Source organism: Sminthopsis crassicaudata, chromosome 5, assembly GCF_048593235.1.
Source record: "Sminthopsis crassicaudata isolate SCR6 chromosome 5, ASM4859323v1, whole genome shotgun sequence".
NCBI lineage: Eukaryota > Metazoa > Chordata > Mammalia > Dasyuromorphia > Dasyuridae > Sminthopsis > Sminthopsis crassicaudata.
The window spans coordinates 58,470,069-58,482,862 of NC_133621.1; the positions used below are offsets into that span (position 1 = coordinate 58,470,069).

The window sequence follows — 12,794 nt, forward strand, 5'->3', positions numbered from 1 at the left end:
TCCTTTCCAATCATAACCTTATTTGCCACTTCTTCCACTGTCCCTCCCCCAACCCCATGCAGCAATTTATTTTCTGCCATTATCATGAACTTCAACCAATTACAGATAGTTCTCACTTTATGCTGCAGCCTTCTATATAAAGCAATTTTTATGTTATGTGAATTTGCCCACAGATGTAAGGAAGGAAGGGAGGGAAGGGGACAAGCAAAAAGGAGGGCCCATACTTGTGGATGGAGGGAGCCTGGCACACTGCTCAAGGACACACAGGGTCTGGGAACAGACATGGTACTCAAGCACAGATGGATGGAAGACAGCTCCTTCAGGGCTTGACACCCAGACAGGAGGGTGGAGTGAGGCAAAGGTCTGCTCCTTGGAGCCAGAGATCTCATCCCTGAATCAGGTCGCCAGTGGAGATCTCTCCTCCCCTTCTTTCTTCTGATTTCACTTGGAGAGTTTATTTTGTTTTTTGGTTTTTTGAGGGGGAAGGAGAAGGAATGCTGAGAAGAGGGCAGGGAGAGGAGAGGAAGAGGGAGGGGGAGAAAGAGAGTGAGAGCGAGAGAGAGCATGCACATCATTATATCTCTAGTGGCCTCCTCCAATTTCTAGGATAAAAACCAAATTCCTCATCTTAGTATTTAAAACTCTCTAGAATTTAGTCCCTAGACATTTCATATTATCCCCTTTCAGGAAATCTATTTTAAATAATCTGGCCATATCTGGTCAAGTTGCTGCTCCCCTGACTCCTTCTTCTCCTGTCCATTTTCATAAACCAACTCACAAACATACTCTCTTTATTTTAGTTTTTCACAATCCTTGTTTTCTTGCAGGGTTCAATGTAGGGGCCATCTTCTGATCTCCCCAACTGTCAGTACTCTTTCCCTCTTTAATTTTCTGCATACTGTATTTGTGCTCGGGAAAAAATTGATGCCTTCTGGCTAATCCTTTTTACCTCTAGTTACTTTCCTGATTTACCTATCCACTGTCAAACAAATCTTTCTAAAACATGTTTTTCTTGATGTTATTATTTTGCCCAAGAAACAGCCTTCATTTGCTTGCCTTATCAAGTCCAACTCCTTTACCTGACTTTCAAAGCCCTTCATAACCTGGCTACATATTTTCCTCTCCTTCCAATATTTCTCAAATACATACCCCCTGTTTTAGCTGGACTAGTCTCATTATCCTCCACAAACTCATTCCTACCTTTGCACCTTTATTTAAACTCTTCCTTGAGCTGAAAATACTCTTTTCCTTTTTCACCTATTCAAATTCTACTCATCTGTCAAGATGCTTAACCCTCACCATCTCCAAGGATCTCACTCTATTACCTCTCTACTTTCCTTCAACAATATTACATTTACAGTCAACATCACATAATTAAATATTTGATTCTTTTTGTTTCACATACAACAGTTTTGTATAAGTAGATTATAAAACCCTTCAAGACATAGGCCATATTTTTGAAGCTCATAACTATACTTGGCAGAGTATTAAGGTGTCAGTGGTCCCGATGGTGTGTAATCACATCTGGATGACCAGAATTTCAGGCTTGTGTCATATAGTCATGTACTCACTTACTAACATTTCTCTGAGCCTTAATTTCTTCATTTGTAAAAACTGAAGGATAATAGCACCTATATAGGATGGTTTTTATGAGGATTAAATGAGATGTATATTAACTACTTTGCAACTATGTAAACACAGCTAAGTTCAGGATATATTAGGTGCTTGATAAATGCTTATTTGATTAAATTAGACCATGATATTTTACTTCCCTTTCTGCTTAAATGTCTCACACAAACCATGAAAATTTCTACTTCCCTGATAAATCCTTCCACTTATATCAGGGGTAGTACAGAGACCAGTGCAAGGGGGAGGGCTGTTGATAGAACACTGCCATGGACTCTGGCAGTAGTAGCAGAAAACAGTCCAACTACATCTGGGGGAAGGAGCAGTCTACACCCCAGACAAATTACTGTTTCCTCCTCTCTCCTCACTCCCTATAGGTGTTTGGGGTGGGAAGGAATGCAGGTGGGAGCCCCATAGTCAGAGGGTTTCTTGGAGTAGGGGCTGGGTAAGGAAGTATGGGCCCTTTAACAGGCTAGTGAAGGAGCTGGAGGCATAAAACCAGGTTTTAAGATGGCCACAGGAAGAAGCTACTCCTTTGGGGTAAATTCCCAGGGGCCTCACCTGGTTGCAACTTGGCTCTGCTTCCATAGGAAGTTCTGTGGCATAAAGTTGAACAAATAATCCCACTAGGCCAGTTATCAACCTCTACCTCCTTGGTGGTTGGAAGGAGAAAATAGAACATGTCAATGGATGGGAATGACATAGATTATGACTCTGAAATTGCAAGTAAGTTGTATAAATGTTTGGGCAATGAAGTTGATATACCTGATAACAATGACTAGGAATATCTAAATAGGAACTGAAAATTTTATCAAACATGAGATTGTAACCAAACCTATGTTTCCTCAATGTATGATAAAAACATCAATTTGAATAAATCAAAGACGGATTGGTGTATTATTTTATTTATTCAGGAATAAATATGGCTTTGAAAACTATGCCATCAAAATTTTTAAAAAAAAATATTGCTATGCTTTTTTAAGAGTGAGTATTCTTCTCAGACATTAAGTAGACACATCATCATCATCATCATCATCATCATCATCATCATCATCATCATCATCACCATCATCATCATAACCTCTTTGACTCAACTATTCATACAAAGAATGGCAATTGAACTTACAATCAATCCTAAAATCACTAGTCCTTACAAAACTTCAAGCAAATAACAATGACATGGCTATAGACATATCCAAATACCAACTGAGAAGTAATTTTTTAAAAAGATTATCCCTCCCGGAAAAAGTGATGACACAATGTTGGCTTCCATAGTGTTTTCCCCAGGGTACACGCTATAATGCTTATGTAGATTTTTTAAAAGCTATGGAATACAGTGTTTTAAAAGACTTGCATCAACAAATTTATAGAATAAATATTTCTTGAATACTTTCTAAATGCAAAGTATTTTGTTAGGTGCTATAATCTTTTGGATACAAGTTAGTAAACATTTCATCTTCCATGATTTCAACTAACCGAAGATGGCTAGATTTCTGGCTTTAATAAATTATAAGTTTTTGCCTTCATTGCAGCTCCTCTTGATATGCCTAAGGAAAATTAGGGGTCCCATTTAAAAAATGAAGGGTTTGGGTTAGCTGACATCTAAAGTCCCAGAAGGGTCTCTAACATTCTATGATTCCATGGTTCAGTGGAGATGAAAACTCCTGCATGCCCTAACTATATCAATTCTCCTGCTGCTCTTCACATCTGGAAAGTAAGAAAATACAAATGTCTGCCTACAGGAAACACATTCACAGTTTCCTCTCACATAGACATTCTCAAGTAAAAAAAATTTAGTCATCAGAAGGAGAAACAGAGTTTAATTTCTTTTAGCCCTTGGGCTAGTGGACCTATGTTAACATGAATATTTGGTTTAGGTCACACAATTTTTTTTTTTTATGAGAATTACCATTTTCTTCTAATATTGAAAGAACCTTCTAAATTGATTTCCTAAACTGCATTAGACTGAATTTGTTTATGAAAGCATTCACTTAAAACTTTAGGTCAGTGATATGAAAGTACAAGAATCTCTGAGGATGCAGACAGCTTATTCACATGACTAATTTATCTTTCAACTTCTAAGGGAATTCAGAAAGGTGATAAAATGCCATCATGACATTCATTATCTCTTGTTTACTTTCTTCTATGACACATATGTGGCGGTTTACCTTAGGCTGATGCTTTCCATCAATCTGAGGTAATCATACCTATTTACTACCATGGAATGAGGAATTAGCGATACAAGATAGAAGGAAGAATACCGAGAAGAAGAAACTGGATAAAGAGACAAGGCAACTTTCCAGCTTCTCTGAAATCTACTTTAGCTTGACTCATTATTTTGTTTGAAATTTAGGAACTCTTCAATATATGAAACACTAGAGATACTTTCCTGGAATTCTGCTTATAAAGACAAATGCTCCAAATCAAATCCAATTTTCTCATTGATTTTTGTTGTTGTTGTTGTTGTTGTTGAAGGAGTGTTGGACTTGGAGTGAAGATAGACGTTTATAAAATCTTAGCAACCCTTACTATAAAGCTCCTGTTAGGGGAACCCAAAATCTTATGGTAGCTCTGTAAGTCTTGAGATGATGGACACTTCCCTGACAGGGTAAATAGTCTGAGCACACCTTCTACATATTTGAAGCATTTTACAAGTAGTGAAATACTATATAAACATATTAGCTATCATTATGTCTATTATTTTGAAATGTGTTCCTATAAAAAATTCAACACAGCATTTAACAAAAATCAGTTGACATGATAGCAAATTTTTCAAAAATAGGTTTCTTTTGCATAAAATACTGTAAAGAAATTAGTGAATAAGAAGGCAATTTCTCATGTTCTCAATTTCAGTCTTCCATGTGAGGTGATAACAAAGAATGTTACAGAGGCATCAGGCTCTCTGAGAATAAAAGAATCATTGTTGAAGAGGGCACCATATTTGATGGACAAAGCAGCCTTTTGAGGGGGTGACTGAGAGAGGTAAGCCTGAATATTACTACCAGACAAGGGTAAAAGTTGTGTTCTCTGAGGTCTTGTGACTGTATCACTAAATCTTGTGCCTATTTCACACAGGAAAGGTGCTTTGCCTTCTTTACTTGTCTTTCCTTTTGGTTATTAACAAAGTCATAATTTCTCTTTGGACTATTTTTGGGGGTGCTTCCCACTTAATATCAAATAAGGTTAATTTATTTTTTTTCTTATTGACCTGAGCTATGATGCTCCCCAGGAAAATAATGGCCATTGGGGAAATACAAAATAATGGATAGTGGAGAAAGATTTGGCCTTGAGGTCAGAAAGATCTGGATTCAAGTACTGTCTCTGACACATGGTGTCAGAGTGACACAGGGAGGTCACTTAACTTCTCACTGTGCTGGGAACTCTAAAAACACTAAGTCATAGAAAAGACACTTATTTGTATTGATAGCAGAAGTTTTTCAATAGGAATTTTCTATTCCTAGAGTTTCCTATACTAATGAAATGGTAGGCCCAGTCCTCCTGCATCCCAAATGTCAAGGTTGCATTTAGCTCTTCCCAATAGGGAGAGAAAAGCTAAATATGATGGATTTTCAACACAATCTTGTAGAATCAAACTGGACTGGGAATGACAAGACTGTTTATTCTTAACCAGTTCAGCTACTAACACACTATGTGCCTTCAGGAAAATTGCTTAATTTTTTTGAGGCTACCTTTCTCCAACTATAAAAATACATTGGTTGAATCAGATGATCTTAAGAATTCCTTCCACCTCTAACATTGAATACATCTAGAATGACCTTCCACTTAATATATGAAGGCCTTTGACAGTAGCAGAAGATCTCCCAAGGCAGTCAAGTGCATTGTTGGTGAATTTTAACTCCTGGGAATTTCTTCTTGTTCTCTTTTAACACTTTTCATTTTAACACTTGGTTTTGTATTAAAAAATAACAATTCCTCATTTAGATTGTCCATCACTTGTGCTCAATGTCATCTTTTCAGAGAATGGAAAGTCTGTGCCCTTGATCTAAAGGAATCTCAAAAGACTTTTTGCTTTCTTCCATTTCAACTGAGCTATTTATCTATTCTATCTACCCTACTCAAATCAGCTTCTTACTCTTTCTTTGCCTTTGTCCCCCATGGCTATAAAACAGGGATACAAACATTTATTGGTCTGAAATGCCTTTTAAAAAGTTATTACATATTTTGTATAATCTTCTGGGCAACTCCCCTTTTTTGCTTAGAAAATCACTGTTGTGCTTAGAGGTGGTCAGAACAGTCTAGTTTCACAATGTTTCTAATGTTTTTTAATGTTTCACAGTCCACATGTAGGTCATTCATTTGCTAATTAACCATAAGTGTTTTGTTTGTTTGCGTCCAAATCAGTGGAAGGAAAGGGTTGAGAAAGAAATGGCCCTAATGGCAATGGAGTTTTTATATGTCCTTAGTGATAAGTCACAATGTGAGAAACATGGTGGCAAACCTAGGGAGGAATTGGATTCAAGGTTATTCTTACAGTCAATTCTTTCCACAAAACTTTAACTATGGATAAAAGGGACTGTGAAATGCCTTTTTGTTGTTCAGTTATTTCAGTCATGTCTGACTCTTCGTGACCCCACTTGGGGTTTTCTTGGCCAAGTTACCGGAATGGTTTGCCACTTCCTTCTCTAGTTTATTTTACAGATGAGGAAATTGAGGCAAATAGGGTTAAATGATTTGCTCAGGGTCACTCAGCTAATAAGTGTCTGAGGCTGGATTTGAACTCATGAGAGTTCCTGATTCCAAGCCCAATACTCTATCATATTGTGCCACCCTCGCTATCCTGCAGTAACAAATCTGTTATTTAATCTCAACTGGGCTCTTACTGCTGCCAAGACGATCCTTTTATATCTATCTCCCTAATCAACTCCCTATCCCATACTGAGGAGCTATCCAGTGTAGTGGATAGAGTACTGGCCATGGAGCCAGGAAGACCCATGAAATACTGCTTCTGGTACTTGCTACTTGGACATAACTTCCCTGAGTTTCAATCTACAGGGAAAATTTTGATTCTAGATTGCACTTTCCTCATAGGTCCCCTCTCTTTGGACTCTACAACAAACACAAAGACAGCAAACATGATATTCTCTAAAACTTCTGTCTTTAGTCTTTCCAAATCTCAGAGACTTCATTTATGAAACCTTTTATAAATGAGGAAACTAAGGTCTAGAGCAGTAGTCCTCAAACTTTTAAAATAGGGGGCCAGTTCACTGTCCCTCAGACTGTTGGAGGGCCAGACTATAGTAAAAACAAAAACTCACCCTCTGTCTCCGCCCCTCAGCCCATTTGCCATAACCCAGCGGGCCCATGAACGTCCTCAGCGGGCCATAGTTTGAGAATCCCTGGTCTAGAGAATTTAAGTGACAAAATTGTATGAGTAGCAAACAGCTAAGATTTGAATCTGGGGCCACAAACTACAAGACTAGTGGTCTTACCCCTGCAACCCTGCCTTTTTCAAACTATAGATCAGTGCTAGATGTGAGTACAAGTTTCCCAGTATATTAGAGGAGGATATGTATACATTTACTCTGGCTTTAAAGCAATTTATTCATTTTCTCTCCCTATAGGATATTTATTCTATAACCATAGGGTATAAATGTTCTAACCGCCTAATTTTATTGATTTTGTTTTAATATCTCTTGTAAGTTTATTCACACTCTGTCAAAATGTCAGTAATGTCCTAACTGGGAATAACTGTCTAAACAATTCTTTTCATACATTAAACTGACCTATTCCTCAAAACCCAGTTCAAATGCCATCTCCTCCAAAAGACATTCCTTAAACCTAGAGATACCGAAGTGATTTCTTGTCCCATAAATTGCTAAAAAACAATCCTCACGTACAATCCTATACTGTAATAATATAGACATACTTTACTTTTTTTTAGGATATATCTATCTATCTATCTATAAATATATATATCATGTCATATATATAATACATATATACATCTACATATTATATATATATATATATATATAAAATCTTTGAATCCTCCTTTAGTATCTAGAAGAAAAACTCTGCACACAGTAAGCCCTCAAAAATTTTTTGAGGAATTAACAGCCTGAGTTTTTGTTTCAAAAGATGAGGCAGCCACAAGGAACTGGTTCCCCTGGAATTTCAGTGAGGAAGTGGTCAAAGTTTAAGCTGTGACTCTAAGGAGTATAGGCTTTTCAACCTATATGAGGTACCTTTGCTGGTTAGTGATAATCAAAGAATTTGGATATCTTGAAGTAGGATCAGAATTAATGCCATTACTATTGGTAATCATGATTGGTGAGGGGAAAAGAAAAGACCAGAAGGGACTAAAGGATCTGTATTAATTTGCTGGGGTAGAAGCTAAGATAAAAAGGACTGTATATAATAACAGTTGTTGGTTAGCTCTGAAATGGTTGTTTCTAACTTTAAAGTTTACTTCTGAACCAATGACTGATCTTTCATAGAAGAATATCAATAAATAATGAGATAAAAGTTCCTCCATGGGATGCCTCCCTTTAAATAACTCAAAGAATTTTATGTGTTATATGATTTTATTCTCATCTGATTTTTAATTAAAACAGATTTTTACTTATCTTACAAAGCAGGTAGACACAGGCACCCCCAATATTCTGTTTTATAGAACCAAAGAAAAATGAGAGGAAAATTAGAAGTTCACTTTAGAAGAAAAAAGGCAAAATTTATCCTAAGTTGCAACTGTTCAGTATTTGATTTCTTTTCTTTTTCTTTTCTTTTTTCTTTCTTTCTTTTTTTTTTTTTTATCAGTTCCACATCAATCAAGTTAAAATGTTTGTTTATTGCTATAGGACGGTCCAAAATTTTAGTGAAGTTTTAAGCTATGAAACTGTTACCATACCACCCACGTTGTTATATGATGAATATCAAAAATAGGAATTTGGTCTCCAAATAATTAACTAAATAATCAAAGTCTGGTAAACCTAAAACTTAATTAAAAGCAAATTCAAAGTTTTCTTAGGTGTCAATTAAAGAAAAAATGATTGGAAATAAAAATTATGTATAAAAGGTTTTAATGATTCATTGTATGTATTCCAAAATCTGAATGCAAGAGAAACATTTTTTTAAAAAGCCAAAACTTTGAAGATCAGAGACACCTTTAAAGTCCAAGAAAATATGACTAATGAAAGCAGAAAAACAAGTCATTAACATAAGACATTTATCACGTGGTATCTAAATTCATACTTTACAGATACCCTCCTAAGTTTTGTTTATTGCAAAGCAAACAGTTCCTAGCATGTGGTTTTAGTTACCACAGGGAGACAATCTTAAAATAATGAATTGCAAATCTAAACCTACATGATATATTAGTTTCATCTGGGTTAATCACTCTGTAGCATTTGGTTATATCATTCCTCAATGTTAACCAGGCAGTATGTAAATTCTACAAATTGGATTTAATTTTAAATTACTTATAAGTGAAGATCATAAAGGAGGGATTAGAATTGACCTTTGTGACATTCTATTTATGGTATCTCCTTATGGACTATATTGTTTATACTCTGCTACTGTCTACAGTAAAGAGTTTATTCTGACAGAAACTAAATATTCAACATAAGATAAGACCTTAAACTCTTTTTTGTTTGTTTGTTTTCTTTCTTTCAAGAATATACTGGGGGTGGGGAGAGGTAGGAAATAAAAAAAGCTTTCTCCCCTTTCTATTAATTTTATTTTTAGGTATCACATTTAACAATAAAGTTTTCTCATAAATAAATTTTAAAAAATTAACTACAAAAGTAATTTCCATTTTCCCTACTAATTCTGAGTCATTCTAAAGTAATTCTAGCTAAATGGATGAATGACAGGCACTGGAAAAGAACATCTCCCAAGTTAGAAATTTGTTAAACATTTTACATTCTATTATCTCAGCTAAGAAATTTTTTTGAAAAGTGGGAAAAGAGTGTAAGAAGTTACCAGTTTCCTTAATTACATATGGGAAATATCTTGGAAATGTGAATATCACATAGGCTTATCTGCAGCCAGTGGCCATTAGATTACTTCATCAGCAAATAAAAATATTATTTTCTGTTAAGAAATATTTTCCATATAAATTTATAGAAGCAGCCAAATTCAAAGCTTCTCCAGGCTTGGCCTAAGAAAGGGATATTAACCAAACAAACATACATATGCAATAGACAAATTCAACATTGGTTTGAGATGGTAAAAACATTATTTATAAGACTACTTGTATAAAAGGAAGATTTTCTGTTTGTTCATCAACAAGTTAGCAGTCCCAGAAGTATGTGAACTTATGTTACCAGGCCAAGAAGATAAAGATGTTTCTTACTCACCTGAAAAAACACTCATGCTGTTTTATCACTTCCTATTAAATTTATATATTATAATAAAAACATTAGAAGCTTTTGCAGAATTGTACAGATAAATGAATACAACATTTAAAATGTGAAATTAATTTAAAATCTTAATTGGCACATAATTAGTAATAAAAAACTATTTCAGTTTTGCTCTTTTTCATTGAATATACTCTTTAAATCACATACTTTGAGTAATAATTGTAATTTTTAAATATGTATTTTATATTTATACACAGAATTTTTTTAAAGGTATAATAAAAATTTGAAAAAAATACAACAAAATGTGTACACATGTGAACATTTATGTGTAAAAATAGTGAGATTTTAATTCGGAATGCATATAGAAGACCAATAAAACAAGCACATCTTTTACTGGTAATTAAAATGAAAGAATCAGATATTTATACAAAACAGAGAAGGAAAGGTGGCTTTTACCTGTATTAGTTGAGGCAGGGCTTTTAAAGTCAGGCAGAACCAAATTCCCAACTTGCATGGTAGCAAATCATGCCATTGTGGTTTCATTAGCAATCTAAAGTAAATAAAATTTTCTTTTAAAAATAGTAAAGCTGAGAGACCCAGTAGGTTAATGGAATATTTTAGTAAAAGGTCAAGTTTTCCCTGAACACAAACAATACTGAAACATCAGATTATGAAACATTCTTTAAAATATGTAATGGCCCATAATAACAAAATTTTAATATTTATAAGACATTTATCAAATTAACTTGATTTTTGATACAAAATATAGCAAATAAAGCAAATACAATAATTAGAGCAAATAAGATAATCCAGAATTGAGATTTCAAGGCAGGTAGCCTTCAATCATTTTATAAAGATAAAAAACAAAAATCTACTCTCTAACCTGGGCTTTTTATCACTTCTCTAAAATGAATTCTTAAACCTTATGATTACTTCAGCTAAAAAAGACTAACCATCACCAAAATGTTCACAAGTGCTGACAACCAGATATGAAGACTGTAGCATAAACAAACCAATACATAAAAATTAATGTCATTTGCAGTTCACTGAAGCATTACTCACTGATGTCATCAGAATAGAAGACAAGCAGAATAGACTCTGATCTCCATTCCACATTGATCCAGTTCATGCCCCTGCTGTGTGAACTATTTAAACCTTTTATTTCTTTCTATGAATCAATAGAAGAAATGGTGGTATCTTTTAGAATTTACTGAATGTCACTCTCTCTCTATGTTGCTTCAGAACTGAACAACAGTGACAGAATTTTTCCACTAAAACTCTATCTCTAGAGTTTGTTAAATACAAGTCTGTCTTAACGTTAAGATAAAACTCTTATCAGTTTCACCATCAAATACAAAAAAATTTGTTTTCTATAGAGGAGAAAACCATGTATATAGTATATAGAACAGAAACTGTCTTTTAAACAATTCATGAAGAAACTTTTCAAGTCTTAGCATACTCCTGGAGTTTTACATATTAACCTCATTTTACATATTAAACTCACTCATGAATGTAAAACAGACATATACTCGTAATATTTTACTGACCATCACCTCTCTATAAATAAAGCTGGAACTCTTCAAAGGCTGAACAGGCTGACTTTAGGTATATATACACAAGTACTTATTATCAAGAGGCTGAACACTTAAAACATTACAGGCAGTTTCTTTTAAAACAGAAGTTGTGTAACATATCAAAGACATACTTTAAAATTGTCAAGCATTTATGCATGCTCCCACCTTTCATGTTTCTCTAGAGCAGTAAGTTTGCCTTCATCCGCACTCTTGCCTGCTGTCTTTTTCTTCTTTTCTCTCTTTTTTTTGCTAAGCAGTTCATCCTTAACATATAAAGAATTATGGTTACAGGTTATCATTAACATGTACTCTCTGAATGTTCCTGGGACTGTTCTGTGAAGGGTAAACATTATAGAGAAGCATTTATGCAAATGTATGTAGGGTCCTACATGATTAAGTAAAATCATCTATCTTTAACAATAACTGTTGCCATGGTATCCAGTCCTTAAACACACATGAAGTCCAGCTCTGTCAGTCATGTGTATCTCCATAGCAATCAAAGTTTTCTAAGAAGAAAAAGCATTCAACTTGCCTTTTCTCATTCATCAACTTTAATAATGTGGCTTCAACAAAAAGGAGTAAACAAATGCTAATTCATGAATACTATTTAAACTACATTTTATTATTTTTAGTATATAGATAAAAATTCACAGAAGAATATAACTAAATATAAGGATACTAAACTAAATAGGAAGTAAATTAATATATTGCTTTTGACTTTATACCAAATAGACTCTGGAAGTTTTTAATTATACTTTAGTCAAATTTGTGATTTATTTAACAACAACAACCAAAAAAAAAACCAAATAAATTAAAATCCAGCATTCAATGTGTTGTGACATAAAACATATTTAAAATCATTTTTAAGGATTAAAGTCATAATAATTGGAGAAAATATTTATTTCTATGTTAGTGGAGAAATTGATAAAAAAAAAAAACCCAAAAAAACTCTTTCTATCTTTTAATAAGCCATACCTCAAGACTTCAGGTAATCAGCAAATCTATAACTACAAATTAAAATGCAAAATGTTATTTTGAAATGATTATTTTTAATCATAAGGAACATAAGATTTCTTCTTGAATTTGTTGATCCTGGAATATATCAAATACTATAATGAATTTTAAAAATAAAAGCATATTTAGTATTAGATATATGTTGAAATACTCAACAAATTGTATTAGCAATATACTTTCTGAAATGCTACTCACATATGTACATATGTATACATATACCATACATATACACATGCACACACACATATATATGAAGACT

At 34.0% G+C, this 12,794-nt stretch overlaps 1 protein-coding gene across 2 annotated transcripts in view; it reads right to left on the reverse strand.

Moving 5' to 3' along the window:
* The window catches only part of DNAJC1 (DnaJ heat shock protein family (Hsp40) member C1), a 268,260-nt gene that overhangs the window by 150,980 nt on the left and 104,486 nt on the right, over positions 1–12,794 (reverse strand). For both annotated transcript variants that reach the window (XM_074266897.1, XM_074266898.1), the window contains 2 exons: positions 11,687–11,784; positions 10,404–10,497 (listed from right to left, as the gene is read on the reverse strand). In XM_074266897.1, the coding sequence (XP_074122998.1) occupies positions 10,404–10,497; positions 11,687–11,784 (192 nt within the window). The remainder of the gene's footprint in view (positions 1–10,403; positions 10,498–11,686; positions 11,785–12,794) is intronic.